Source organism: Bufo gargarizans, chromosome 3 (assembly GCF_014858855.1).
Source record: "Bufo gargarizans isolate SCDJY-AF-19 chromosome 3, ASM1485885v1, whole genome shotgun sequence".
NCBI classification, from domain to species: domain Eukaryota; kingdom Metazoa; phylum Chordata; class Amphibia; order Anura; family Bufonidae; genus Bufo; species Bufo gargarizans.
Genome location: NC_058082.1, coordinates 561,232,641 through 561,258,832, shown reverse-complemented (window position 1 = coordinate 561,258,832; position 26,192 = coordinate 561,232,641). Strand labels below are relative to the sequence as shown.

The following is a 26,192-nucleotide window of genomic DNA, read 5'->3' as shown; positions in this document are numbered from 1 at the left end:
CGGAGGCCCAGCCTAAGGCCCCTTAGTGACCGCCGTAAAAACACGTATGGGTGGTCACTAAGGGGTTAAAGGGATTATCCCATGACTAATGTAAAAAATAAAAATCAGACATTTCATAGCACACAGCAACCTCTTTCTAACAAAGCTAGAACCAGAGCTATACATACATGGATCCAGAGATCTCCCCATTAATTGCTCTGCTAGATTTATATCAAGCTGACTCAAGGGGAGGGTCTTTTCTGCTGAAGCTAAGGGGGCGTGTCCATGCACTACCTATCACAGCTCAGGAGGCAGTGGAAGGATTGACAAAAAATAAGGAAAAAAAACAAACAGCAGGTGGCGCTATACAGATACATTTTATTGAATAGGTCACTGGCTATACTAAATTTTTTATTACATGCAAATACAAAATTATTCAGATCAATATGTGGACTATGCTTTGTGGCACAAACAACTGAATCGATAGTAAGAACTTTTAGCAATTTCAAAAAGGCTTTTCCAAAAGAACAGCACTGTTTTAATGGCGAGGTGCCCCAGCAATCTGTTCAACTTATGCTGAGGTGCAATGGTAGCAGTTGCACCCCAGGCCCTGGTGCCTGAGGGATCCCAAAGATACATTTTGCACAAGGACCCAGGAGATTCAAGTAAAGACTTTTGCTTTGGTGCCCATCAGAACAGGAAAATGATATATGGTTTCTTCTATAAACAGCACCACTTTTGTCTACAGGCTTTATGTGGTATTGCAACTCAGCCCCATTCAAGAGTATCGTTGACCTGTAATACCAGACACAGCCTATAAGCAAGAGTGGAGCTGTTTCTGCCAGAAGAAAAACATGTTTGTCTATTCCCATACTTAATAGCTGTACACCTGCATTACATTAGGAGGACTACAAGATAGCACAAGACCAGGAAAATGCAGAGGTCCAGAGGATGGGAAGGGCTAGTCAAATTTCTAAATATCTAATCTAGGGGACATAATGACATCCCTGCACAAATGGACATTACATTTGCTTTAGGTTTTAATCTTCAGAAACAGATGTGCAAAATACTAACACTGCAGAGTATTTCACACGTGAAGAAGTACGGGGAATTCCAGAAGCTCGGGCAAGAAACTCCTTATTATCTTCTGACTCTTCAGCATAGCTGGGGTAAAAGGGCATGTGTACACAGCACACGGTGAAAACTTATGTCATATCAGTTATAGATATGTAAACGATGATGTAAAGTATGCGAATCGATTATGCAACCTATGGAACTGTAAATTATGTAATGATCAGTTATGTAAAATGAAGCATTTACAAACAATAGAGGCCAAAAAAATCTGGCAGAGCTTCATTAAGGAAACGTGCAGTAAATATGTCTTGTCTTGGAGGATTTTAGGGGGTATTCAGATTCCTTGATATTGAAGACATATCCTAAGGACAGGTCACCAAAACCAGTTCGCTGGGGGTCTGACTCTTGGCACCGAGGGGGTGCGGCACTAGTGCGAAACTAGCATCCTCTTCGATATTTACCTGCAGGCCGTTCACGTTGTAGTGGTCATGTCGGGTAATTATAGGTCTTCATCCCATTTAAGTGAATGGGAGAGGAAGCCGTAAGTACCATGCGCCGCCAACGGCGTGCAGGTATATATCGAAGAGGATGCAGCTCTCGCACTAGCGCGGCAGCCACTTCAAACAGCTGATCAGTGGTTGTGCCGAATGTCGGACCCCTGCCGATTGGATATTGATGTCCTACATCTGAATGGAAAGATTTCCCTATGACAGTTTCTCCATTCTCTCCTTCTTGCACATACTCTGTCTCTTAGGGGGAAGGGTCAACTATGAAATAAAGTCCTAAGATATAAGATATCTTGAGTGGGCCCTTCTCAGGGAGATGTTCGTTGCAACTATTATTGGAGGATGCAGAAGACGTAGCTGGGGACAAGGGTGTTGTAGCTGACAATAGGGAGACCAAATGCTTATATATATTATGACAGGTTTGGCACTTCAGCTGTAGTGAAACTACAACTCCCAGCATGCTCCATTCACGTTGATTTGAGTTCCAAAAACAGTTGCTGACCCTTGTATTATGATGAAGAGAAAGTCAATGGTGTAGAATAACTCAGTGGTTAACTTCATGACCATCTAAATTGATCTGTTGATTTTGGCAGGACCATCGACAAATGGAATCGTATCTCCTACCACGACAGCCCCAGACAACGGCTCTACTCAGCAGAGGTTTGTAGTCCTTTATTAATGTAATATCTGTTTATCCACACCATCCAAGTTTCAGAAAACGACATAGGCTGAGAATAGTTTTGAGCGAATCAAAGTATCCGAAGTGGACTTCGATCCAAATTTCTGGAAAAATTTGATTTGCCGCTAAGCCGAATTTCCTTGTGCTTCGTGGTAACAAATCAATTTTTCTTAAAATGCGGTGAGCGCGATTACCTCATTACCTCATGTGATCACTCTGGGCCCGCGGACATCCTCTCTGCAAGCAAGTGAATGATTATCCCTTGAACAGCTTAATGTGAGTCACAGATGCCGTGATCAGCGTTGAACGTGGCACCTGAGGGGTTAAATGATTAGGGGGTAGCGCAACCACCATACCCGATCATTGCCCCCACTCCCTACAATGGAAAGTGATTAGTGACAAAGTAGTTTGTATCAAATCGAATTTCTTGTTAAAGTTCAGCGAAGCATCGAATCTAATTTTTCAAAACCTCGCTCATCTCTAAATTAGATATTTGGCATGGAAATCAGAAACATAAGAAATATATTGGGTGCAAATTAATAAGATCTAGAAGTCTGTGGTTTATGAGCTCCTCCAAGATAGAAATTTTTGGAGATACATTTCATAGTATTGAGCCATATAACCAGTAGTGTTGATCGCGAATATTCTAATCGCAAATTTTTATCGCGAATATTGAAACTTCTAGAATTTGCGAATATCTAGAATATAGTGCTATATCTTCATAATCGCGAATATTCTTGAATTTGTTTTCATCAATACCTATTATCCCTCACTGCTTTTGCTTGTGGGCCAATGAGAAGGCTGCAATATCTTTGACTTTAGGAGCAGTGTTGATCGCAAATTTTCATATTGCTAATTTTTTATTGCAAATTTTCCCAATTACCGATTTTCGCAATCAAGAAAATAATGAATGGAGGTTGCGAATACTAGAATTTGCGACTATATGACAAATATTCGACCAAATGTTTGCGAAAATCTTCACTGATTCACTCGTAGCTCCAGGGTTGTTTGTGTTTTTAGTTGTTTTTTTTTTTAGTTCTGCAGTTTGTAATTGTGGAGATGTGGAGGGTTATGTCTTAATTTTGGTGGAATGAGTCTACTGCAGTATCCCATCTGTAAAAGTATAACTTACCTGGGTTCCACCATGGATGAGATTAGTCTGGTTCACTTATCGTGAGTAACATCTACTAAGGCCCATTTCTTTTGGAAGAACCTGGCCTTGGCACATTCCTGGTATTCACCTTTTAACCTCTGTACAGGGTTCTGGACTTCGTTGCAGGAAACCAATCAGTCCGCTGCCTTATGGAGTAGTCCTGGTATAGTTGACAAAGATACCGGTGCAAAGAATCAAGCGTAGTCTGAACACAGTCCAAGGTCAGGGCAGGCAGGGTATGTGAGTAGTCCAGGTGGCAGTTCAAGGTATAGTACACAAGTAGTCAGACAGACTACGAAACCACAAAGCTCAGGCTAGGACGGGGGACCACAGCCCAGCTAAATAGGGAGGCTGAGTAGCACCTTAATCAGCAGCTGGACAGGGAGCAATAAGAAAGGATTAACTCTGTCAGTGCTGTAAGAACGTTCACTGAGCACTAGTCTCAATTCACACGTGCCACCAACATAACACACTGTGATCAGCTCTGATAGCAATCAGGATCTGCTGCCTTTAAGGGCTGCCAAAAGTGATGGAAATTTCCATTTGCTGTGTTAAGTTCATGGCACAAAGGCTATGATCTACATAACTAAAGGGACCTTCTTGAGAGAGATGAATTTTAGTTTTGTTAAATGTCTCGCCATAAAACTGGATTTTTCACACAGTTTTTGCTGTTTATAGTGGTCATCCGTTTTGTATACTTTATTTTTGTTAAAAGGGTTCTACAAGTGATCTCGTACGCTTTAGCTGTAATCTGAGGGGAATTCTGGTAGTAATTGATTAATTTTGATACAGCACCACTGCAGGGGAAATGAAGGATTACATGGTGTGGAGTCCTCCAGTGCATGCTCCTTTGTACTATTCTCTTTTATGATTTATAGATTAGAGTCCTGAAAAAGCAATATGGCTCTATCAACAGGGACAGGGTATTCCATTATAAAAAAAAGTAAAACTGTGTACTGGCCATCGTCTCTGTGTACCTGAGGGTATCACCCTTACTATTATCGATCTATTGGGAGTGCAAGTATACATTGATGTAGCGACAAAATAAGTGACAATTTAACCCTTCAATAGTAGAAAATGCAAATGTCCAACTATGATATAAATATGATATATATATATAAAAATGAGTTTCTGTCTGGACGTCTGGACGTCTGTATGTCTGTTCTTTATGCGCGACCCAATGACTGGACGAATCTTTACCAAATTTGGCACACCGATACATCGGGTTTCCGAGAAGGTTTTAGACGTACCGTTCCTGAAATATTCCCCAAAATGTACCTGTATTAGCCAATAGAAGCCTGCAAGTCACTAACTGCCATACACACGGTCACAAGTCCGTTATCAGCCGATAGAGCTCGCAGGTCCTTCCTCTCCACATAGACACAGTTTTACTGCAGGTTTTCATAACAACCCTGCCATTTTTCTTCACTTCTGCAGGTCAGCTTTAAAGGGGCAGGGCGCTGTGGATGACACTGTTAAGGAAGCAGAGTGCTATGGAGGTTACAGTTCAGGGGACAGGTAGGGTGGCCATTCAAGCCACCCTAAAAAGGTGGACTTAAAACCCTGTCCCCAGGTCCCGCAGTGATGCCTCTGATACAGTTAGGCCACGTCCCCTCCCACTCTGCAGCCGACAGGGGGTGGGAGGGGCGGTTACTTTCTTCCTGCAGCTCACGCTCACACAGTACAGTGCTGCTGTCTTAGATAAGTTCTCCCACAAATTATCCCAGATATTACAGGAAGTCCTTATCAATAAAGTGATAGATCGGGAAGAATTTGAATATCTTGCACCATCTTTCCCAAAAATAACTACGTTTTATGCTCTTCCGAAGATCCACAATGGGTTTAATCCCCTCAAGGGACGCCCAATTGTGTCGGGAATAGACAGTTTGACTCAATGTGCTGGCACATATATCGACCAGGTACTTCATCCTTTTGTTGAAGCCCTACTCTCATATTTACAAGACACCACCAACCTTTTTAAATGACTTGAGGGTATTACCATCGAACCAGATATGTGGTTGTCCTCAATTGATGTGGAGGCCTTGTATACCTCAATTCCCCACAATAAAGGGGAATATTTTTTGGATTCCAGATCTAATGATTTTTGTCAATTATTGAATTTTATACTCACCCACAACTATTTTGTATTTGACAACCAGTTCTACCACCAGCTCAGGGGCACCGCAATGGGTAGCCCTTGTGCACCAACTTATGCCAACTTGCTCCTGGGCTGGTTGGAAGATACTATGGTGTTCTCAGAGTCCCAGACACATTGGACTAAATACATCACCCTATGGTCCGGATTTTGTGATTACTTTTTTTTTGCTGTGGTCCGGGACTTTATTGCTGTGGTCCGGATTTTGTGATTACATTTTATTGCTGTGGTCCGGGACCGACTTCAGAATGTTCATGGGTGACCTTAATTCTAATCACATAGGCCTTTACTTTACATATGAACTACAACGGGACTCGGGGTAAAGATAACTTCTTAAGGACTTATTTATATCGTAAACCAACATCCACTAATAGTCTCTTGAGATGGGAAAGCTTTCACCCATTACCTCTTAAGAGAGGCATACCAAAGGGGCAGTTTCTGCGGGTTCGCAGAAACTGCTCGGATCAAGAGGTATTCATTAGGGATGAGCGAACTCGAACTGTATAGTTCGGGTTCGTACCGAATTTTGGGGTGTCCGTGACACGGACCCGAACCCGGACATTTTCGTAAAAGTCCGGGTTCGGGTTCGGTGTTCGTCGCTTTCTTCGCGCTTTTGTGACGCTTTCTTGGCGCTTTTTGAAAGGCTGCAAAGCAGCCAATCAACAAGCGTCATACTACTTGCCCCAAGAGGCCATCACAGCCATGCCTACTATTGGCATGGCTGTGATTGGCCAGAGCACCATGTGACCCAGCCTCTATTTAAGCTGGAGTCACATAGCGCCGCCCGTCACTCTGCTCTGATTAGCGTAGGGAGAGGTTGCGGCTGCGACAGTAGGGCGAGATTAGGCAGATTAACTCCTCCAAAGGACTTGATTAACTGATCGATCTGCAGCTGTGGATCATTGAGCTGCTGATCCTCAATTGCTCACTGTTTTTAGGCTGCCCAGACCGTTTGTCAGTCACATTTTTCTGGGGTGATCGGCGGCCATTTTGTGTCTTGTGGTGCGCCAGCACAAGCTGCGACCAAGTGCATTTAACCCTCAATGGTGTGGTTGTTTTTTGGCTAAAGCCTACATCAGGGTGAAGCTGTCACACCAAGTGCATTTAACCAGCAATAGTCTGTTCATTTTTTGGCCATATACAAAATCAGGGGCAAGCTGCGCCTGTCACCAAGTGCATTTAACCCTCAATGGTGTGGTTGTTTTTTGGCTAAAGCCTACATCAGGGTGAAGCTGTCACACCAAGTGCATTTAACCAGCAATAGTCTGTTCATTTTTTGGCCATATACTAAATCAGGGGCAAGCTGCGCCTGTCACCAAGTGCATTTAACCCTCAATGGTGTGGTTGTTTTTTGGCTAAAGCCTACATCAGGGTGAAGCTGTCACACCAAGTGCATTTAACCAGCAATAGTCTGTTTATTTTTTGGCCATATCCCAGTCTAATTCTGTCACTAAATCCATACCGGTCACCCAGCGCCTAAATACTAGGCCTCAAATTTATATCCCGCTAAATCTGTCCTTAGTGCTGTAGCTGGGCGAGTTATTTAGTGTCCGTTCAAGCACATTTCTTGTTCTGGGTTGAAATACAATTCCCAATTTAGCAATTTCATAATTTAGTGGTTTCTGCTATATCAGAGCTATTTGAAATCTATCCCTAAAAGGGTATATAATATTCAAGGTGCACATTGGGTCATTCAGAATAACTTCACACACACCCGCTACTGTGTATTTCCAAGTCTAATTCTGGCACTAAACCCATACCTGTCACCCAGCGCCTAAATACTAGGCCTCAAATTTATATCCCGCTAAATCTGTCCTTAGTGCTGTAGCTGGGCGAGTTATTTAGTGTCCGTTCAAGCACATTTCTTGTTCTGGGTTGAAATACAATTCCCAATTTAGCAATTTCATAATTTAGTGGTTTCTGCTATATCAGAGCTATTTGAAATCTATCCCTAAAAGGGTATATAATATTCAAGGTGCACATTGGGTCATTCAGAATAACTTCACACACACCCGCTACTGTGTATTTCCAAGTCTAATTCTGGCACTAAACCCATACCTGTCACCCAGCGCCTAAATACTAGGCCTCAAATTTATATCCCGCTAAATCTGTCCCTAGTGCTGTAGCTGGGCGAGTTATTTAGTGTCCGTTCAAGCACATTTCTTGTTCTGGGTTGAAATACAATTCCCAATTTAGCAATTTCATAATTTAGTGGTTTCTGCTATATCAGAGCTATTTGAAATCTATCCCTAAAAGGGTATATAATATTCAAGGTGCACATTGGGTCATTCAGAATAACTTCACACACACCCGCTACTGTGTATTTCCAAGTCTAATTCTGGCACTAAACCCATACCTGTCACCCAGCGCCTAAATACTAGGCCTCAAATTTATATCCCGCTAAATCTGTCCCTAGTGCTGTAGCTGGGCGAGTTATTTAGTGTCCGTTCAAGCACATTTCTTGTTCTGGGTTGAAATACAATTCCCAATTTAGCAATTTCATAATTTAGTGGTTTCTGCTATATCAGAGCTATTTGAAATCTATCCCTAAAAGGGTATATAATATTCAAGGTGCACATTGGGTCATTCAGAATAACTTCACACACACCCGCTACTGTGTATTTCCAAGTCTAATTCTGTCACTAAACCCATACCTGTCACCCAGCGCCTAAATACTAGGCCTCAAATTTATATCCCGCTAAATCTGTCCTTAGTGCTGTAGCTGGGCGAGTTATTTAGTGTCCGTTCAAGCACATTTCTTGTTCTGGGTTGAAATACAATTCCCAATTTAGCAATTTCATAATTTAGTGGTTTCTGCTATATCAGAGCTATTTGAAATCTATCCCTAAAAGGGTATATAATATTGAAGGTGCACATTGGGTCATTCAGAATAACTTCACACACACCCGCTACTGTGTATTTCCAAGTCTAATTCTGGCACTAAACCCATACCTGTCACCCAGCGCCTAAATACTAGGCCTCAAATTTATATCCCGCTAAATCTGTCCTTAGTGCTGTAGCTGGGCGAGTTATTTAGTGTCCGTTCAAGCACATTTCTTGTTCTGGGTTGAAATACAATTCCCAATTTAGCAATTTCATAATTTAGTGGTTTCTGCTATATCAGAGCTATTTGAAATCTATCCCTAAAAGGGTATATAATATTCAAGGTGCACATTGGGATATTCAGAATAACTTCACACACACCCGCTACTGTGTATTTCCAAGTCTAATTCTGGCACTAAACCCATACCTGTCACCCAGCGCCTAAATACTAGGCCTCAAATTTATATCCCGCTAAATCTGTCCTTAGTGCTGTAGCTGGGCGAGTTATTTAGTGTCCGTTCAAGCACATTTCTTGTTCTGGGTTGAAATACAATTCCCAATTTAGCAATCTCATAATTTAGTGGTTTCTGCTATATCAGAGCTATTTGAAATCTATCCCTAAAAGGGTATATAATATTCAAGGTGCACATTGGGTCATTCAGAATAACTTCACACACACCCGCTACTGTGTATTTCCAAGTCTAATTCTGGCACTAAACCCATACCTGTCACCCAGCGCCTAAATACTAGGCCTCAAATTTATATCCCGCTAAATCTGTCCTTAGTGCTGTAGCTGGGCGAGTTATTTAGTGTCCGTTCAAGCACATTTCTTGTTCTGGGTTGAAATACAATTCCCAATTTAGCAATTTCATAATTTAGTGGTTTCTGCTATATCAGAGCTATTTGAAATCTATCCCTAAAAGGGTATATAATATTCAAGGTGCACATTGGGTCATTCAGAATAACTTCACACACACCCGCTACTGTGTATTTCCAAGTCTAATTCTGGCACTAAACCCATACCTGTCACCCAGCGCCTAAATACTAGGCCTCAAATTTATATCCCGCTAAATCTGTCCTTAGTGCTGTAGCTGGGCGAGTTATTTAGTGTCCGTTCAAGCACATTTCTTGTTCTGGGTTGAAATACAATTCCCAATTTAGCAATTTCATAATTTAGTGGTTTCTGCTATATCAGAGCTATTTGAAATCTATCCCTAAAAGGGTATATAATATTCAAGGTGCACATTGGGTCATTCAGAATAACTTCACACACACCCGCTACTGTGTATTTCCAAGTCTAATTCTGGCACTAAACCCATACCTGTCACCCAGCGCCTAAATACTAGGCCTCAAATTTATATCCCGCTAAATCTGTCCCTAGTGCTGTAGCTGGGCGAGTTATTTAGTGTCCGTTCAAGCACATTTCTTGTTCTGGGTTGAAATACAATTCCCAATTTAGCAATTTCATAATTTAGTGGTTTCTGCTATATCAGAGCTATTTGAAATCTATCCCTAAAAGGGTATATAATATTCAAGGTGCACATTGGGTCATTCAGAATAACTTCACACACACCCGCTACTGTGTATTTCCAAGTCTAATTCTGGCACTAAACCCATACCTGTCACCCAGCGCCTAAATACTAGGCCTCAAATTTATATCCCGCTAAATCTGTCCCTAGTGCTGTAGCTGGGCGAGTTATTTAGTGTCCGTTCAAGCACATTTCTTGTTCTGGGTTGAAATACAATTCCCAATTTAGCAATTTCATAATTTAGTGGTTTCTGCTATATCAGAGCTATTTGAAATCTATCCCTAAAAGGGTATATAATATTCAAGGTGCACATAGGGTCATTCAGAATAACTTCACACACCCGCTACTGTGCATTTCCAAATCTAATTCTGTCACTAAACCCATACCTGTCACCCAGCGCCTAAATACTAGGCCTCAAATTTATATCCCGCTAAATCTCTCGTTACCGCTGTCCTGTTGTGGCTGGGAAAGTTATTTAGTGTCCGTCAAAGCACATTTTTTGTTCTGGGTTGAAATACAATTCCCAATTTAGCAATTTCATAATTTAGTCGTTTCTGCTATATCAGAGCTATTTGAAATCTATCCCTAAAAGGGTAGATCATATTGAAGGTGCACATAGGGTCATTCAGAATAACTTCACACACACGCTTCTGTGCATTTCCAAGTCTAATTCTGTCACTAAATCCATACCGGTCACCCAGCGCCTAAATACTAGGCCTCAAATTTATATCCCGCTGAATTTGAATACAATACATTGGGCCAAATAATATATTTGTTGTTGTGGTGAACCATAACAATGAGAAAAACATCTAGTAAGGGACGCGGACGTGGACATGGTCGTGGTGGTGTTAGTGGACCCTCTGGTGCTGGGAGAGGACGTGGCCGTTCTGCCACATCCACACGTCCTAGTGTACCAACTACCTCAGGTCCCAGTAGCCGCCAGAATTTACAGCGATATATGGTGGGGCCCAATGCCGTTCTAAGGATGGTAAGGCCTGAGCAGGTACAGGCATTAGTCAATTGGGTGGCCGACAGTGGATCCAGCACGTTCACATTATCTCCCACCCAGTCTTCTGCAGAAAGCGCACAGATGGCGCCTGAAAACCAACCCCATCAGTCTGTCACATCACCCCCATGCATACCAGGGAAACTGTCTCAGCCTCAAGTTATGCAGCAGTCTCTTATGCTGTTTGAAGACTCCGCTGGCAGGGTTTCCCAAGGGCATCCACCTAGCCCTTCCCCAGCGGTGAAAGACATAGAATGCACTGACGCACAACCACTTATGTTTCCTGATGATGAGGACATGGGAATACCACCTCAGCATGTCTCTGATGATGACGAAACACAGGTGCCAACTGCTGCGTCTTTCTGCAGTGTGCAGACTGAACAGGAGGTCAGGGATCAAGACTGGGTGGAAGACGATGCAGGGGACGATGAGGTCCTAGACCCCACATGGAATGAAGGTCGTGCCACTGACTTTCACAGTTCGGAGGAAGAGGCAGTGGTGAGACCGAGCCAACAGCGTAGCAAAAGAGGGAGCAGTGGGCAAAAGCAGAACACCCGCCGCCAAGAGACTCCGCCTGCTACTGACCGCCGCCATCTGGGACCGAGCACCCCAAAGGCAGCTTCAAGGAGTTCCCTGGCATGGCACTTCTTCAAACAATGTGCTGACGACAAGACCCGAGTGGTTTGCACGCTGTGCCATCAGAGCCTGAAGCGAGGCATTAACGTTCTGAACCTGAGCACAACCTGCATGACCAGGCACCTGCATGCAAAGCATGAACTGCAGTGGAGTAAACACCTTAAAACCAAGGAAGTCACTCAGGCTCCCCCTGCTACCTCTTCTGCTGCTGCCGCCTCGGCCTATTCTGCTGCTGCCGCCTCGGCCTCTTCCTCCGCCTCTGGAGGAACGTTGGCACCTGCCGCCCAGCAAACAGGGGATGTACCACCAACACCACCACCACCACCTCCGTCACCAAGCGTCTCAACCATGTCACACGCCAGCGTTCAGCTCTCCATCTCACAAACATTTGATAGAAAGCGTAAATTCCCACCTAGCCACCCTCGATCCCTGGCCCTGAATGCCAGCATTTCTAAACTACTGGCCTATGAAATGCTGTCATTTAGGCTGGTGGACACAGACAGCTTCAAACAGCTCATGTCGCTTGCTGTCCCACAGTATGTTGTTCCCAGCCGGCACTACTTCTCCAAGAGAGCCGTGCCTTCCCTGCACAACCAAGTATCCGATAAAATCAAGTGTGCACTGCGCAACGCCATCTGTGGCAAGGTCCACCTAACCACAGATACGTGGACCAGTAAGCACGGCCAGGGACGCTATATCTCCCTAACTGCACACTGGGTAAATGTAGTGGCAGCTGGGCCCCAGGCGGAGAGCTGTTTGGCGCACGTCCTTCCGCCGCCAAGGATCGCAGGGCAACATTCTTTGCCTCCTGTTGCCACCTCCTCCTTCTCGGCTTCCTCCTCCTCTTCTTCCACCTGCTCATCCAGTCAGCCACACACCTTCACCACCAACTTCAGCACAGCCCGGGGTAAACGTCAGCAGGCCATTCTGAAACTCATATGTTTGGGGGACAGGCCCCACACCGCACAGGAGTTGTGGCGGGGTATAGAACAACAGACCGACGAGTGGTTGCTGCCGGTGAGCCTCAAGCCCGGCCTGGTGGTGTGTGATAATGGGCGAAATCTCGTTGCAGCTCTGGGACTAGCCAATTTGACGCACATCCCTTGCTTGGCGCATGTGCTGAATTTGGTGGTGCAGAAGTTCATTCACAACTACCCCGACATGTCAGAGCTGCTGCATAAAGTGCGGGCCGTCTGTTCGCGCTTCCGGCGTTCACATCCTGCTGCTGCTCGCCTGTCTGCGCTACAGCGTAACTTCGGCCTTCCCGCTCACCGCCTCATATGCGACGTGCCCACCAGGTGGAACTCCACCTTGCACATGCTGGACAGACTGTGCGAGCAGCAGCAGGCCATAGTGGAGTTTCAGCTGCAGCACGCACGGGTCAGTCGCACTACAGAACAGCACCACTTCACCACCAATGACTGGGCCTCCATGCGAGACCTGTGTGCCCTGTTGCGCTGTTTCGAGTACTCCACCAACATGGCCAGTGGCGATGACACCGTTATCAGCGTTACAATACCACTTCTATGTCTCCTTGAGAAAACACTTAGGGCGATGATGGAAGAGGAGGTGGCCCAGGAGGAGGAGGAGGAGGAGGAGGAAGAGGGGTCATTTTTAGCACTTTCAGGCCAGTCTCTTCGAAGTGACTCAGAGGGAGGTTTTTGGCAACAGCAGAGGCCAGGTACAAATGTGGCCAGCCAGGGCCCACTACTGGAGGACGAGGAGGACGAGGATGAGGAGGAGGTGGAGGAGGATGAGGATGAAGCATGGTCACAGCGGGGTGGCACCCAACGCAGCTCGGGTCCATCACTGGTGCGTGGCTGGGGGGAAAGGCAGGACGATGACGATACGCCTCCCACAGAGGACAGCTTGTCCTTACCCCTGGGCAGCCTGGCACACATGAGCGACTACATGCTGCAGTGCCTGCGCAACGACAGCAGAGTTGCCCACATTTTAACCTGTGCGGACTACTGGGTTGCCACCCTGCTGGATCCACGCTACAAAGACAATGTGCCCACCTTACTTCCTGCACTGGAGCGTGATAGGAAGATGCGCGAGTACAAGCGCACGTTGGTAGACGCGCTACTGAGAGCATTCCCAAATGTCACAGGGGAACAAGTGGAAGCCCAAGGCCAAGGCAGAGGAGGAGCAAGAGGTCGCCAAGGCAGCTGTGTCACGGCCAGCTCCTCTGAGGGCAGGGTTAGCATGGCAGAGATGTGGAAAACTTTTGTCAACACGCCACAGCTAACTGCACCACCACCTGATACGCAACGTGTTAGCAGGAGGCAACATTTCACTAACATGGTGGAACAGTACGTGTGCACACCCCTCCACGTACTGACTGATGGTTCGGCCCCATTCAACTTCTGGGTCTCTAAATTGTCCACGTGGCCAGAGCTAGCCTTTTATGCCTTGGAGGTGCTGGCCTGCCCGGCAGCCAGCGTTTTGTCTGAACGTGTATTCAGCACGGCAGGGGGCGTCATTACAGACAAACGCAGCCGCCTGTCTACAGCCAATGTGGACAAGCTGACGTTCATAAAAATGAACCAGGCATGGATCCCACAGGACCTGTCCGTCCCTTGTCCAGATTAGACATTAACTACCTCCCCATAACCATATATTATTGGACTCCAGGGCACTTCCTCATTCAATCCTATTTTTATTTTCATTTTACCATTATATTGCGAGGCTACCCAAAGTTGAATGAACCTCTCCTCTGCCTGTGTGCTAGGCCTAAATATATGCCAATGGACTGTTGCAGTGGTGGCTGACATGAAGCCTGATTCTCTGCTATGACATGCAGACTAATTCTCTGCTGACATGAAGCCAGATTGTCTGTTACGGGACCTCTCTCCTCTGCCTGGGTGCTGGGCCTAAATATATGCCAATGGACTGTTGCAGTGGTGGCTGACGTGAAGCCTGATTCTCTGCTATGACATGCAGACTGATTCTCTGCTGACATGAAGCCAGATTGTCTGTTACGGGACCTCTCTGCTCTGCCTGTGTGCTAGGCCTAAATATATGCCAATGGACTGTTGCAGTGGTGGCTGACGTGAAGCCTCATTCTCTGCTATGACATGCAGACTGATTCTCTGCTGACATGAAGCCAGATTGTCTGTTACGGGACCTCTCTGCTCTGCCTGTGTGCTAGGCCTAAATATATGCCAATGGACTGTTGCAGTGGTGGGTGACGTGAAGCCTCATTCTCTGCTATGACATGCAGACTGATTCTCTGCTGACATGAAGCCAGATCGTCTGTTACGGGACCTCTCTGCTCTGCCTGTGTGCTAGGCCTAAATATATGCCAATGGACTGTTGCAGTGGTGGGTGACGTGAAGCCTGATTCTCTGCTATGACATGCAGACTGATTCTCTGCTGACATGAAGCCAGATTGTCTGTTACGGGACCTCTCTGCTCTGCCTGTGTGCTAGGCCTAAATATATGCCAATGGACTGTTGCAGTGGTGGGTGACGTGAAGCCTCATTCTCTGCTATGACATGCAGACTGATTCTCTGCTGACATGAAGCCAGATTCTCTGTTACTGGACCTCTCTCCTCTGCCTGTGTGTGTGCTGGGCCTAAATATATGCCAATGGACTGTTGCAGTGGTGGCTGACGTGAAGCCTCATTCTCTGCTATGACATGCAGACTGATTCTCTGCTGTCATGAAGCCAGATTGTCTGTTACGGGACCTCTCTGCTCTGCCTGTGTGCTAGGCCTAAATATATGCCAATGGACTGTTGCAGTGGTGGGTGACGTGAAGCCTCATTCTCTGCTATGACATGCAGACTGATTCTCTGCTGACATGAAGCCAGATTCTCTGTTACTGGACCTCTCTCCTCTGCCTGTGTGTGTGCTGGGCCTAAATATATGCCAATGGACTGTTGCAGTGGTGGCTGACGTGAAGCCTCATTCTCTGCTATGACATGCAGACTGATTCTCTGCTGTCATGAAGCCAGATTGTCTGTTGCGGGACCTCTCTGCTCTGCCTGTGTGCTAGGCCTAAATATATGCCAATGGACTGTTGCAGTGGTGGCTGACGTGAAGCCTCATTCTCTGCTATGACATGCAGACTGATTCTCTGCTGTCATGAAGCCAGATTGTCTGTTACGGGACCTCTCTGCTCTGCCTGTGTGCTAGGCCTAAATATATGCCAATGGACTGTTGCAGTGGTGGGTGACGTGAAGCCTCATTCTCTGCTATGACATGCAGACTGATTCTCTGCTGTCATGAAGCCAGATTGTCTGTTACGGGACCTCTCTGCTCTGCCTGTGTGCTAGGCCTAAATATATGCCAATGGACTGTTGCAGTGGTGGCTGACGTGAAGCCTCATTCTCTGCTATGACATGCAGACTGATTCTCTGCTGTCATGAAGCCAGATTGTCTGTTACGGGACCTCTCTGCTCTGCCTGTGTGCTAGGCCTAAATATATGCCAATGGACTGTTGCAGTGGTGGCTGACGTGAAGCCTCATTCTCTGCTATGACATGCAGACTGATTCTCTGCTGACATGAAGCCAGATCGTCTGTTACGGGACCTCTCTGCTCTGCCTGTGTGCTAGGCCTAAATATATGCCAATGGACTGTTGCAGTGGTGGGTGACGTGAAGCCTGATTCTCTGCTATGACATGCAGACTGATTCTCTGCTGACATGAAGCCAGATTGTCTGTTACGGGACCTCTCTGCTCTGCCTGTGTGCTAGGCCTAAATATATGCCAATGGACTGTTGCAGTGGTGGGTGACGTGAAGCCTCATTCTCTGCTATGACATGCAGACTGATTCTCTGCTGACATGAAGCCAGATTCTCTGTTACTGGACCTCTCTCCTCTGCCTGTGTGTGTGCTGGGCCTAAATATATGCCAATGGACTGTTGCAGTGGTGGCTGACGTGAAGCCTCATTCTCTGCTATGACATGCAGACTGATTCTCTGCTGACATGAAGCCAGATTGTCTGTTACGGGACCTCTCTCCTCTGCCTGGGTGCTGGGTAGTGTTGAGAGCGAATATTCGAAAAGCAAATTTTTTTCGCGAATATCGCAACTTCGCGATTTCGCGAATATTTCGAATATAGTGCTATATATTCGTAAAAACGAATATTCGTTTTTTGTTTTCCCCCCCCCCACAAAATTACAGTACACATATAATTGATTGTTTCCCAAAGGTCCAACAGCTCAGATCTTACTCACATTGCCTAGAAAGTGATTGAGGCGCGAATCTTCGTAAGGCGATTTTATTAGCGCACATGCGAATATCGGCACGTCCCAGAACAGAGGCAAAGGGCTTTGCATTCATACATTAGTGAATTGAGTTGCGAATCTTCGTAAGGCGATTTTATTAGCGCACATGCGAATATCTACACTTGTCCCAGAACAGAGGCAAAGGGCTTTGCATTCATACATTAGTGATTGAATTGAGCTGCGAATCTTCGTAAGGCGATTTTATTAACGCAAATGCAAATATCTACACTTGTCCCCAGAACAGAGAGGCAAAGGCCTGTGCATTCATATAGTATAGCACCATATTCGCGAATACGTAGAACTTCGTAAAATTCGATTTACGAATATTCGTATTTTTTATTTTACTTTCCACCTTACAGATTACATTGATCTGTACTCTGTCAACTACTGTCATCACCCCCCACTGTATCTCGATTGATTCCCAAAAGTCTCACATTCCCTAGAAAGTGATTGAGGTGCGAATCTTCGTAAGGCGATTTTATTAGCGCACATGCGAATATCTACACTTGTCCCAGAACAGAGGCAAAGGGCATTGCATTCATACATTAGTGATTGAATTGAGTTGCGAATCTTCGTAAGGCGATTTCATTAGCGCACATGTGAATTTTGCATAGCATATGTATTATGCGATGCGAAAATTCGAATTATCGCATATGCGAAATAATAACGAATTTGAATAATCGCGAATATTTTACGAATATTCTTTCGAATATTCACAAAATTTCGCGAATTCGAATATGGGACATGCCGCTCAACACTAGTGCTGGGCCTAAATTTATGACAATGGACTGTTGCAGTGGTGGCTGACGTGAAGCCTCATTCTCTGCTATGACATGCAGACTGATTCTCTGCTGACATGAAGCCAGATTGTCTGTTACGGGACCTCTCTCCTCTGCCTGTGTGTGTGCTGGGCCTAAATATATGCCAATGGACTGTTGCAGTGGTGGCTGACGTGAAGCCTCATTCTCTGCTATGACATGCAGACTGATTCTCTGCTGACATGAAGCCAGATTCTCTGTTACGGGACCTCTCTCCTCTGCCTGTGTGTGTGCTGGGCCTAAATATATGCCAATGGACTGTTGCAGTGGTGGCTGACGTGAAGCCTCATTCTCTGCTATGACATGCAGACTGATTCTCTGCTGACATGAAGCCAGATTCTCTGTTACGGGACCTCTCTCCTCTGCCTGGGTTCCGGGGCCTAAATATCTGAGAATGGACTGTTCCAGTGGTGGGTGACGGGAAGCCAGATTCTCTGCTATGGAACCTCTCTCCAATTGATTTTGGTTAATTTTTATTTATTTAATTTTTATTTTAATTCATTTCCCTATCCACATTTGTTTGCAGGGGATTTACCTACATGTTGCTGCCTTTTGCAGCCCTCTAGCTCTTTCCTGGGCTGTTTTACAGCCTTTTTAGTGCCGAAAAGTTCGGGTCCCCATTGACTTCAATGGGGTTCGGGTTCGGGACGAAGTTCGGATCGGGTTCGGATCCCGAACCCGAACATTTCCGGGATGTTCGGCCGAACTTCTCGAACCCGAACATCCAGGTGTTCGCTCAACTCTAGTATTCATGCAGGAAGCCTCCAAACTTTATAATCGCTTCAAACAAAGAGGATACGCCAATGCATGTCTCTTTAAAGCATGGAATGTGGCTAAGTAGACTGATCGATCTTCCCTATTGCAGTTTAAAAAGAAAGAATATGCACAACAAATTATTAGAATTATTGGAATTTATGACATGGAATCTCAACAGATTAAATCAGATCCGGATCTGGAAAAATGTCTTTCTGACAACCCGGCAATCACATTTAGACGAGGACGCAGTGTAGGGGATACACTAGTACATAGTCACTTTGAGGCCCCTGAAAAAAGCAGCTGGCTAACTAGTAGAAGGATGGGCACCTTCAAATGTGGTAAATGCAAAGCATGCCACTTTATTGGGGGATAGTTTTTCCAACAGCTCAGAAAATAAAATATATAAATCTCACAGTTTTGCAAATTGCAACACTGTTGGAGTTGTATATCTTGCACAATGTGTATGAGGATTAAAATATGTGGGCAAGACGTGTAGGATGTTCAAGAAAAGAATTATTGAACACATTGGCGATATATGTAACAAACGAGACAAACCACCTACTACGGTAGGCATATATGGCAACATCATGCTGATGACATCAAATCAGTACGTTTTTCAATGATTGAAACAATTAAACATTCTATCAGAGGTGGGGATCTGGATGGAACCCTGAAACAAAAAGAATCCAGATGGATATACATTCTTAATACTGCAACACCCTTGGGATTAAATGAATGCAATGATTTGCATGCTTTTTGTAATCCACCAGCCAACTATCCGTTGTTGAGAGCCCTATTTGCATATATTTTTTCATCTTTTTCCGCTTTTTTAATTATTGTATAATTTATACAAAGCCAATTTGTACTTTAGCCACTCCCCATAAAAAAACTGGCCCCCTGCTGTTAGATACTTAAGCATCCCCCACGCGTCTTCTCGTCTCACCTGAGCTCGGTGACAGGCCAGCATTATCCACAATCCTGATGCCACAGACCAGCATCAGGACATTCTGTGTGTGCGGAGCTAACATAGCCCCGTCCCCCCATCCTTTGCCTGCACTTGCTCCAGGCTGCAAGGCCCATACGTGAGACTGGGTGACTGGGCCTTCTGCTGTGTCCAACCCACAGGTTCTGACCTCAGCTGCCGGACTGCAGGAGCTCCCAGGACCCTCCTATTAAGAAGCATGCAGCAGTGTCTGTGGAGGGGGTGCAGGGCTGCTGGGTTCACACTATCATTGTAGCAGCCCTGCACTGCCCTCAACTACTGATGGTCACTGACCTGTGAGTTCCCAATGTCAGCTCTGTGTTTCCCCTGTGCCCCCTCCTGTGTGGTCCCTGTGCCCCCTCCTGTGTGGTCCCTGTTCCCCCTCCTGTGTGGTCCCTGTGCCCCCTCCTGTGTGTTCCCTGATCCCCCTCCTGTGTGCTCCCTGATCCCCCTCCTGTGTGCTCCCTGATCCCCCTCCTGTGTGCTCCCTGATCCCCCTCCTGTGTGCTCCCTGATCCCCCTCCTGTGGGCTCCCTGATCCCCCTCCTGTGTGCTCCCTGATCCCCCTCCTGTGTGCTCCCTGATCCCCCTCCTGTGTGCTCCCTGATCCCCCTCCTGTGTGCTCCCTGATCCCCCTCCTGTGTGCTCCCTGATCCCCCTCCTGTGTGCTCCCTGTGCCCCCTTCTGTGTGCTCCCTGTGCTCCCTCCTGTGCACTCCCTGTGCCCCCTCCTGTGCGCTCGCTGTGCTCACTGTGTGTGCTCTCTGTGCCTGCTGTGTGAGCTCCCTGTGCACGCTGTGTGAGCTCCCTATGCCCCCTCCTGTGTGCTCCCTGTGCCCCTCATGTATGCTTTCTGTGCCCCCTCCTGTGTGCTCCCTGTTCTCACTGTGTGTGCTCTCTGTTCACGTTGTGTGAACTCCCTATGCCCCCTCTGTGTGCTCCCAGTGTGTGATCCCTGTGCCCGCTGTGTGCTTCCTATGCCCCCTTTGTGTGAACCCGCTGTGTGCGCTCCCTGTGCCCTCTCTGTGTGTGATCACTGTGCCCCCTGTATGACCCCACTGTGTGAGTTCCCTGTGCCTCTGTATGAGTTTCTGGTGTCCTGTGGGCTCTTTGTGACTCCAGGGACAAACAAACGGCATGCTCGTGTGGTGCTTGTGATGTAGCCGTGCTTCGTTCAATTACCGCATGGCTGTCTGGGCCATAGAGCGCTCTAGGTGAACTAATGAACACAACATTGTTTAGGTGGTCTGCATTGTTAAGACCAATTGTTTAGACCCCCCCATAACAGTGTCATCCACAGGTCCTCCATAAGTGTCATCCACAGATCCCCCATAACAGTGTGCATGCGCAGGATAATCTCCATTCACTGCTATGAAATTTCTAAAAATAAGAGAGCCAGTGATCAGCTATTATCAGAACACTCATAGTATAATGGTATGATGACCGTGCATGCACACTGTGCTCTCCCTTCACTTCAGGGGCCCGGATGGGACAACACCTTTTTTTCAGCTTGTGGTTTTATAAACTGCACCATGGAAAAACAGAAGTGCCTCGGCCATTCATAACGCGTGGTCCATGTCCAGAATTCCCATTGAAAATGGGAAGGAATAAAAATCCACGCCACAACTGCATCAAAAAGTGTTTTATAAAATTAGTCAGAAAAAAACCACATCCAAAAAAAAACTGATGCTCTGTGTGAACATACCCAAAGAGGCTGCAGGATCAGCAGCTTACAGTGGAAAGGCTAAAGAGATATAATGTGGCAGTCTACACTCAGCTGCTGTGGTTGCAACCGCTGTCCGTGCCTTCTGTCACACTGCTAGTCCAATATTTCAGGATTTGGGGCCCCAATTTTAAATTTTGCCCAGGGTCACACCTTGTCTAAAAAACAGCCCTGGTCCCCACTCACTTACAGGTGGGACACCATCGTGGACGCCTGACTGAACTGCATCCCCTTCCCTCCCTGACGTACTGGCCATCGTCTCTGTGTACCTGAGGGCATCACACTTACCATTATCGATCTATTGGGCATGCAAGTATACATTGATGTAGCGAAATAAGTGACAATTTGACCCTTCAATAGTAGAAAATGCAAATGTCCAACTATGATATAAATATATTATAGGACTCATACAGGGAGGGGTAGGGAATGACATAAAACTGAATACCGATAACTATTATGGCCTTTTAGGCCTATAATTTTTTAATGCCAATTACTATTGCTGGAGATATACAGTACAGACCAAGAGTTTGGACACACCTTCTCATTCAAAGAGTTTTCTTTATTTTCATGACTATGAAAGTGTAGATTCACACTGAAGGCATCAAAACTATGAATTAACACATGTGGAATTATATACATAACAAAAAAGTGTGAAACAACTGAAATATGTCATATTCTAGGTTCTTCAAAGTAGCCACCTTTTGCTTTGATTACTGCTTTGCACACTCTTGGCATTCTCTTGATGAGCTTCAAGAGGTAGTCACCTGAAATGGTCTTCCAACAGTCTTGAAGGAGTTCCCAGAGATGCTTAGCACTTGTTGGCCCTTTTGCCTTCACTCTGCGGTCCAGCTCACCCCAAACCATCTCGATTGGGTTCAGGTCCGGTGACTGTGGAGGCCAGGTCATCTGGCGCAGCACCCCATCACTCTCCTTCATGGTCAAATAGCCCTTACACAGCATGGAGGTGTGTTTGGGGTCATTGTCCTGTTGAAAAATAAATGATGGTCCAACTAAACGCAAACCGGATGGAATAGCATGCCGCTGCAAGATGCTGTGGTAGCCATGCTGGTTCAGTATGCCTTCAATTTTTTAAAAATCCCCAACAGTGTCACCAGCAAAGCACCCCCACACCATCACACCTCCTCCTCCATGCTTCACGGTGGGAACCAGGCATGTAGAGTCCATCCGTTCACCTTTTCTGCGTTGCACAAAGACACGGTGGTTGGAACCAAAGATCTCAAATTTTGACTCATCAGACCAAAGCACAGATTTCCACTGGTCTAATGTCCATTCCTTGTGTTCTTTAGCCCAAACAAGTCTCTTCTGCTTGTTGCCTGTCCTTAGCAGTGGTTTCCTAGCAGATATTCTACCATGAAGGCCTGATTCACACAGTCTCCTCTTAACAGTTGTTCTAGAGATGTGTCTGCTGCTAGAACTCTGTGTGGCATTGACCTGGTCTCTAATCTGAGCTGCTGTTAACCTGCGATTTCTGAGGCTGTTGACTCGGATGAACTTATCCTCCGCAGCAGAGGTGACTCTTGGTCTTCCTTTCCTGGGGCGGTCCGCATGTGAGCCAGTTTCTTTGTAGTCCTTGATGGTTTTTGTGACTGCACTTGGGGACACTTTCAAAGTTTTCCCAATTTTTCAGACTGACTGACCTTCATTTCTTAAAGTAATGATGGCCACTCGTTTTTCTTTACTTAGCTGCTTTTTTCTTTCCATAATACAAATTCTAACAGTCTATTCAGTAGGACTATCAGCTGTGTATCCACCTGACTTCTCCACAACGCAACTGATGGTCCCAACCCCATTTATAAGGCAAGAAATCCCACTTATTAAACCTGACAGGGCACACCTGTGAAGTGAAAACCATTTCAGGTGACTACCTCTTGAAGCTCATCAAGAGAATGCCAAGAGTGTGCAAAGCAGTAATCAAAGCAAAAGGTGGCTACTTTGAAGAACCTAGAATGACATATTTTCAGTTGTTTCATACTTTTTCATATACTTTGTATATAATTCCACATGTGTTAATTCATAGTTTTGATGCCTTCAGTGTGAATCTACAATTTTCATAGTCATGAAAATAAAGAAAACTCTTTGAATTAGAAGGTGTGTCCAAACTTTTGGTCTGTACTGTATATTATTTATGTATCTGTACCAGTCTCCTATTAAATAATGTTAATATGTCCCCTGATGAGCCCAGTGATTCAAGGCATGAAACACGTTGGGACGGGGTCATCATTAATGATAAGAACTTGAATAACATCTGATAGTGATTTTGGATACCATTTTGTTAGGCTCGTGGGTTGTCCCCCTTTTTTTTGGATAATTTTTTGGTACCTTATGGTAGTCTATCAGCCAATTGATACTAATAGGCGTTCAGGACCCCCCTACGTGGCCCTAGGACGGCCCTGATAAAGGGATCGCCCCTATCAGAGCGGCCATTCCGTTTTGTAGGCAGGGTATCGAAAAATAGGGTGAGACTTAGGGACAGTGTCCCATACACAAATCAGTCTACACCTGCGCAAACCGCTATTCCCTACAATTTATTTTCTTCTTTTTTGTTATTAATTTTTCCTTTTTCATATATTTTGGGGGGTTATTTTAATGTGACTGAAAAAAAGGCTACCGTATATACTCGAGTATAAGCCGACCCGAGTATAAGCCGAGGCCCCTAATTTTACCCCCAAAAATGGGAAAAATTAGTGACTCGAGTATAAGACTAGGGTGGAAAATGCAGCTATAATGCAGAGTGTATGTGTATATAATGCACACACTCTACATTATATAAACACATCTGCAAGAGGGTGACTCAGATTGATGGGAGTCTGACTCTGACTCCCTGTATTTAATGCAGAGTGTGTGCATTATATACACACACACTCTGCATTAAATACAGGGAGCCATCCACAGATCTCCCCCCTAAACAGTGCCATCCACAGATTCCCCCCTAAACAGTGCCATCCACAGATCCCCCCTCCCCTAAACAGTGCCAGGATGGCACTGTTTAGGGGAGGGGGGATCTGTGGATGGCACTGTAGGGGGATCTGTGGATGGCACTGCCATCCACTAGATCCCCCTACAGTGCCATCCACAGATCCCCCTCCCCGACGCTCACAGCAGTATATTTATAAATTAGTATTCATCAGTATTCTTTAACTTTGGATATCTTACTTTGTCTTTACTCCGGTAATAGCAGCCGCAGGCAGTGCGAGGAGCGGCGCTCATTCACTGACGTCACGCGCCTGCTCCCACTAGGCGGCGCAGGCGCGTGACGTCAGTGAGTGAGCGCCGCCCCCCGCACTGACTGCATTACCTGGAGCAAAGACAAAGTAAGATAGTAGACTCGAGTATAAGACGAGGGGGCTTTTTGAGCACAAAAATTTGTGCCCAAAAACTTGTCTTATACTCGAGTATATACGGTATGTTTTATAGGTGGTAGTCTGTGAATTTGTTTTGAAAATGCTGCTTAAGCACAAAAAAACATGGCTCCCCCACCACCGTCATACCAATGCTTCCCAGTCCCTCATCACTCTTTGCTTGCTGTGATGTTCAAACACAGGGGCATGTAACTGCTACAGCCACTCATCATCTGCAGCCAGTGGTCATACGTCCCTGTGTCGGAACGATATCACCATCAAAGCGGGTCACTAGACAATGGTATGGAAGTGGCAGAAATATCCTTTTAAGTACAAATTTAGAAATAGTTTTTCAGAACCAGACAACCCCTATTAAAAAATTTGACAATATTTAGGAAAATTTCATTTTTTATGTTTCCATTTACAATCTAATTTCTGCACTCTGTTTTTCCATCAGAGAGGAGACAACATCATTCATCGGAGATAACGTGGAAGTCAATGTTTCTTGACAAGTCTACAGAAATTTTTCTCCAGACCATTTCAAAAATACAGTACTCTACTGACATCACCAGGGGATACAAAACTACAAATGGTTTCACCGAATAATCGTTTCATGATTGCTTTGAAGTTTAAATCTTATTGACAGAAAATTCTCCCATGACTGGAACCACGTGGATTTTAGAGGTTCACATATGCCAATATATTTACATGGTATGGGGCATAAGGTGAACTTCTGAAATATGTCTGCCTTTTAGTACGTTGGCGCATTCTCACTTCTGAAACATGGAAATAAGACCTTAATTACCAAAGAAAGACCAAAAATGTCAAGTCTATTATGAAAAGAGTGAGCTTCCCATACTCATTGGGTTCAGTGATAGCTGATGTTTTTATAATCAGGTGAAGATACCATGGAGTAGAAGATTTTTTTTAATTTTGGTGGACCATCAACATCTGACAGTAGGAGTCCAGATAATCTGGAAAATGAAGGAATTAGCACTTAAAAATACAGAGTCGAGAAGCAGATTGTCTGGTCCTGTTGCTCTCTTGCCTCTTATTTAGCTATTGAATGTATAGCCAGTATTTGTAGACAAGTCTATGCTGGACTACGAGAAGAATCAGTGTGAAGTCTGTAGATAAGCTTTCTCTTTGTCATTTACAAACCTTTTTCTTTGAACTGCTCATATAGGCTTCTATTTGGGCTGCAGTGCTTTTTTATTTTTTGTAGCAAGAACTGACTGTTTTTATATATTTTTTTATTTTATTTTTATATGTAAAATGAGGAAACGGAATGAGGAAATAAAAGTGGTTGTCAAAGTTTATGTCTTTTAAAGGGAACCTGTCATCAAATTTATGCTGACCGTACCGAGGGCAGTATAAAGTAGTGACAGAAATGCTGATCTCAGCGCTGTGTCACTCATGGGCTAAAAGTAAGTGGTTGCCGAGAACCAGCATCATAATCATTGCAGCCCAGGCCTTGAAAACCTACCTGAGAAGAGTCACCTACAGAATTCCTATACCGCCACCTACGGTATTCCTACTCTCCTGCCCACCTGCTGATGATTGACCGTCTTCTACCTGTTTTTTTCCTTTTCTGTCTAGGAGAGAACTGCCAATCATCAGCAGATGGACAGGAGAGCAGGAGATTATGAATAACCAGGACTCTTCTCAGGTAGATTTGACTCTTTTCCAGGCCAGGGCTGCAATGATTATGATGCTGGTTCTCGGCAACCACTTACTTTTAGCTGATGTGTGACACACCGCTGAAATCAGCATGTCTGTCAC

General features: G+C 45.3%; 1 protein-coding gene across 1 annotated transcript in view; it reads left to right on the top strand.

Annotated features, from left to right (window-relative positions):
* LOC122932819 (T-lymphocyte activation antigen CD86-like) overlaps positions 1–25,775 on the top strand; it is a 76,537-nt gene extending 50,762 nt beyond the window's left edge. Inside the window, exons 6-7 of the mRNA XM_044287448.1 lie at positions 2,153–2,219; positions 24,868–25,775. Coding sequence (XP_044143383.1) covers positions 2,153–2,219; positions 24,868–24,919 — 119 coding nt within the window. The 3' untranslated portion in view covers positions 24,920–25,775. The remainder of the gene's footprint in view (positions 1–2,152; positions 2,220–24,867) is intronic.
* Positions 25,776–26,192: the final 417 nt, after the last annotated feature.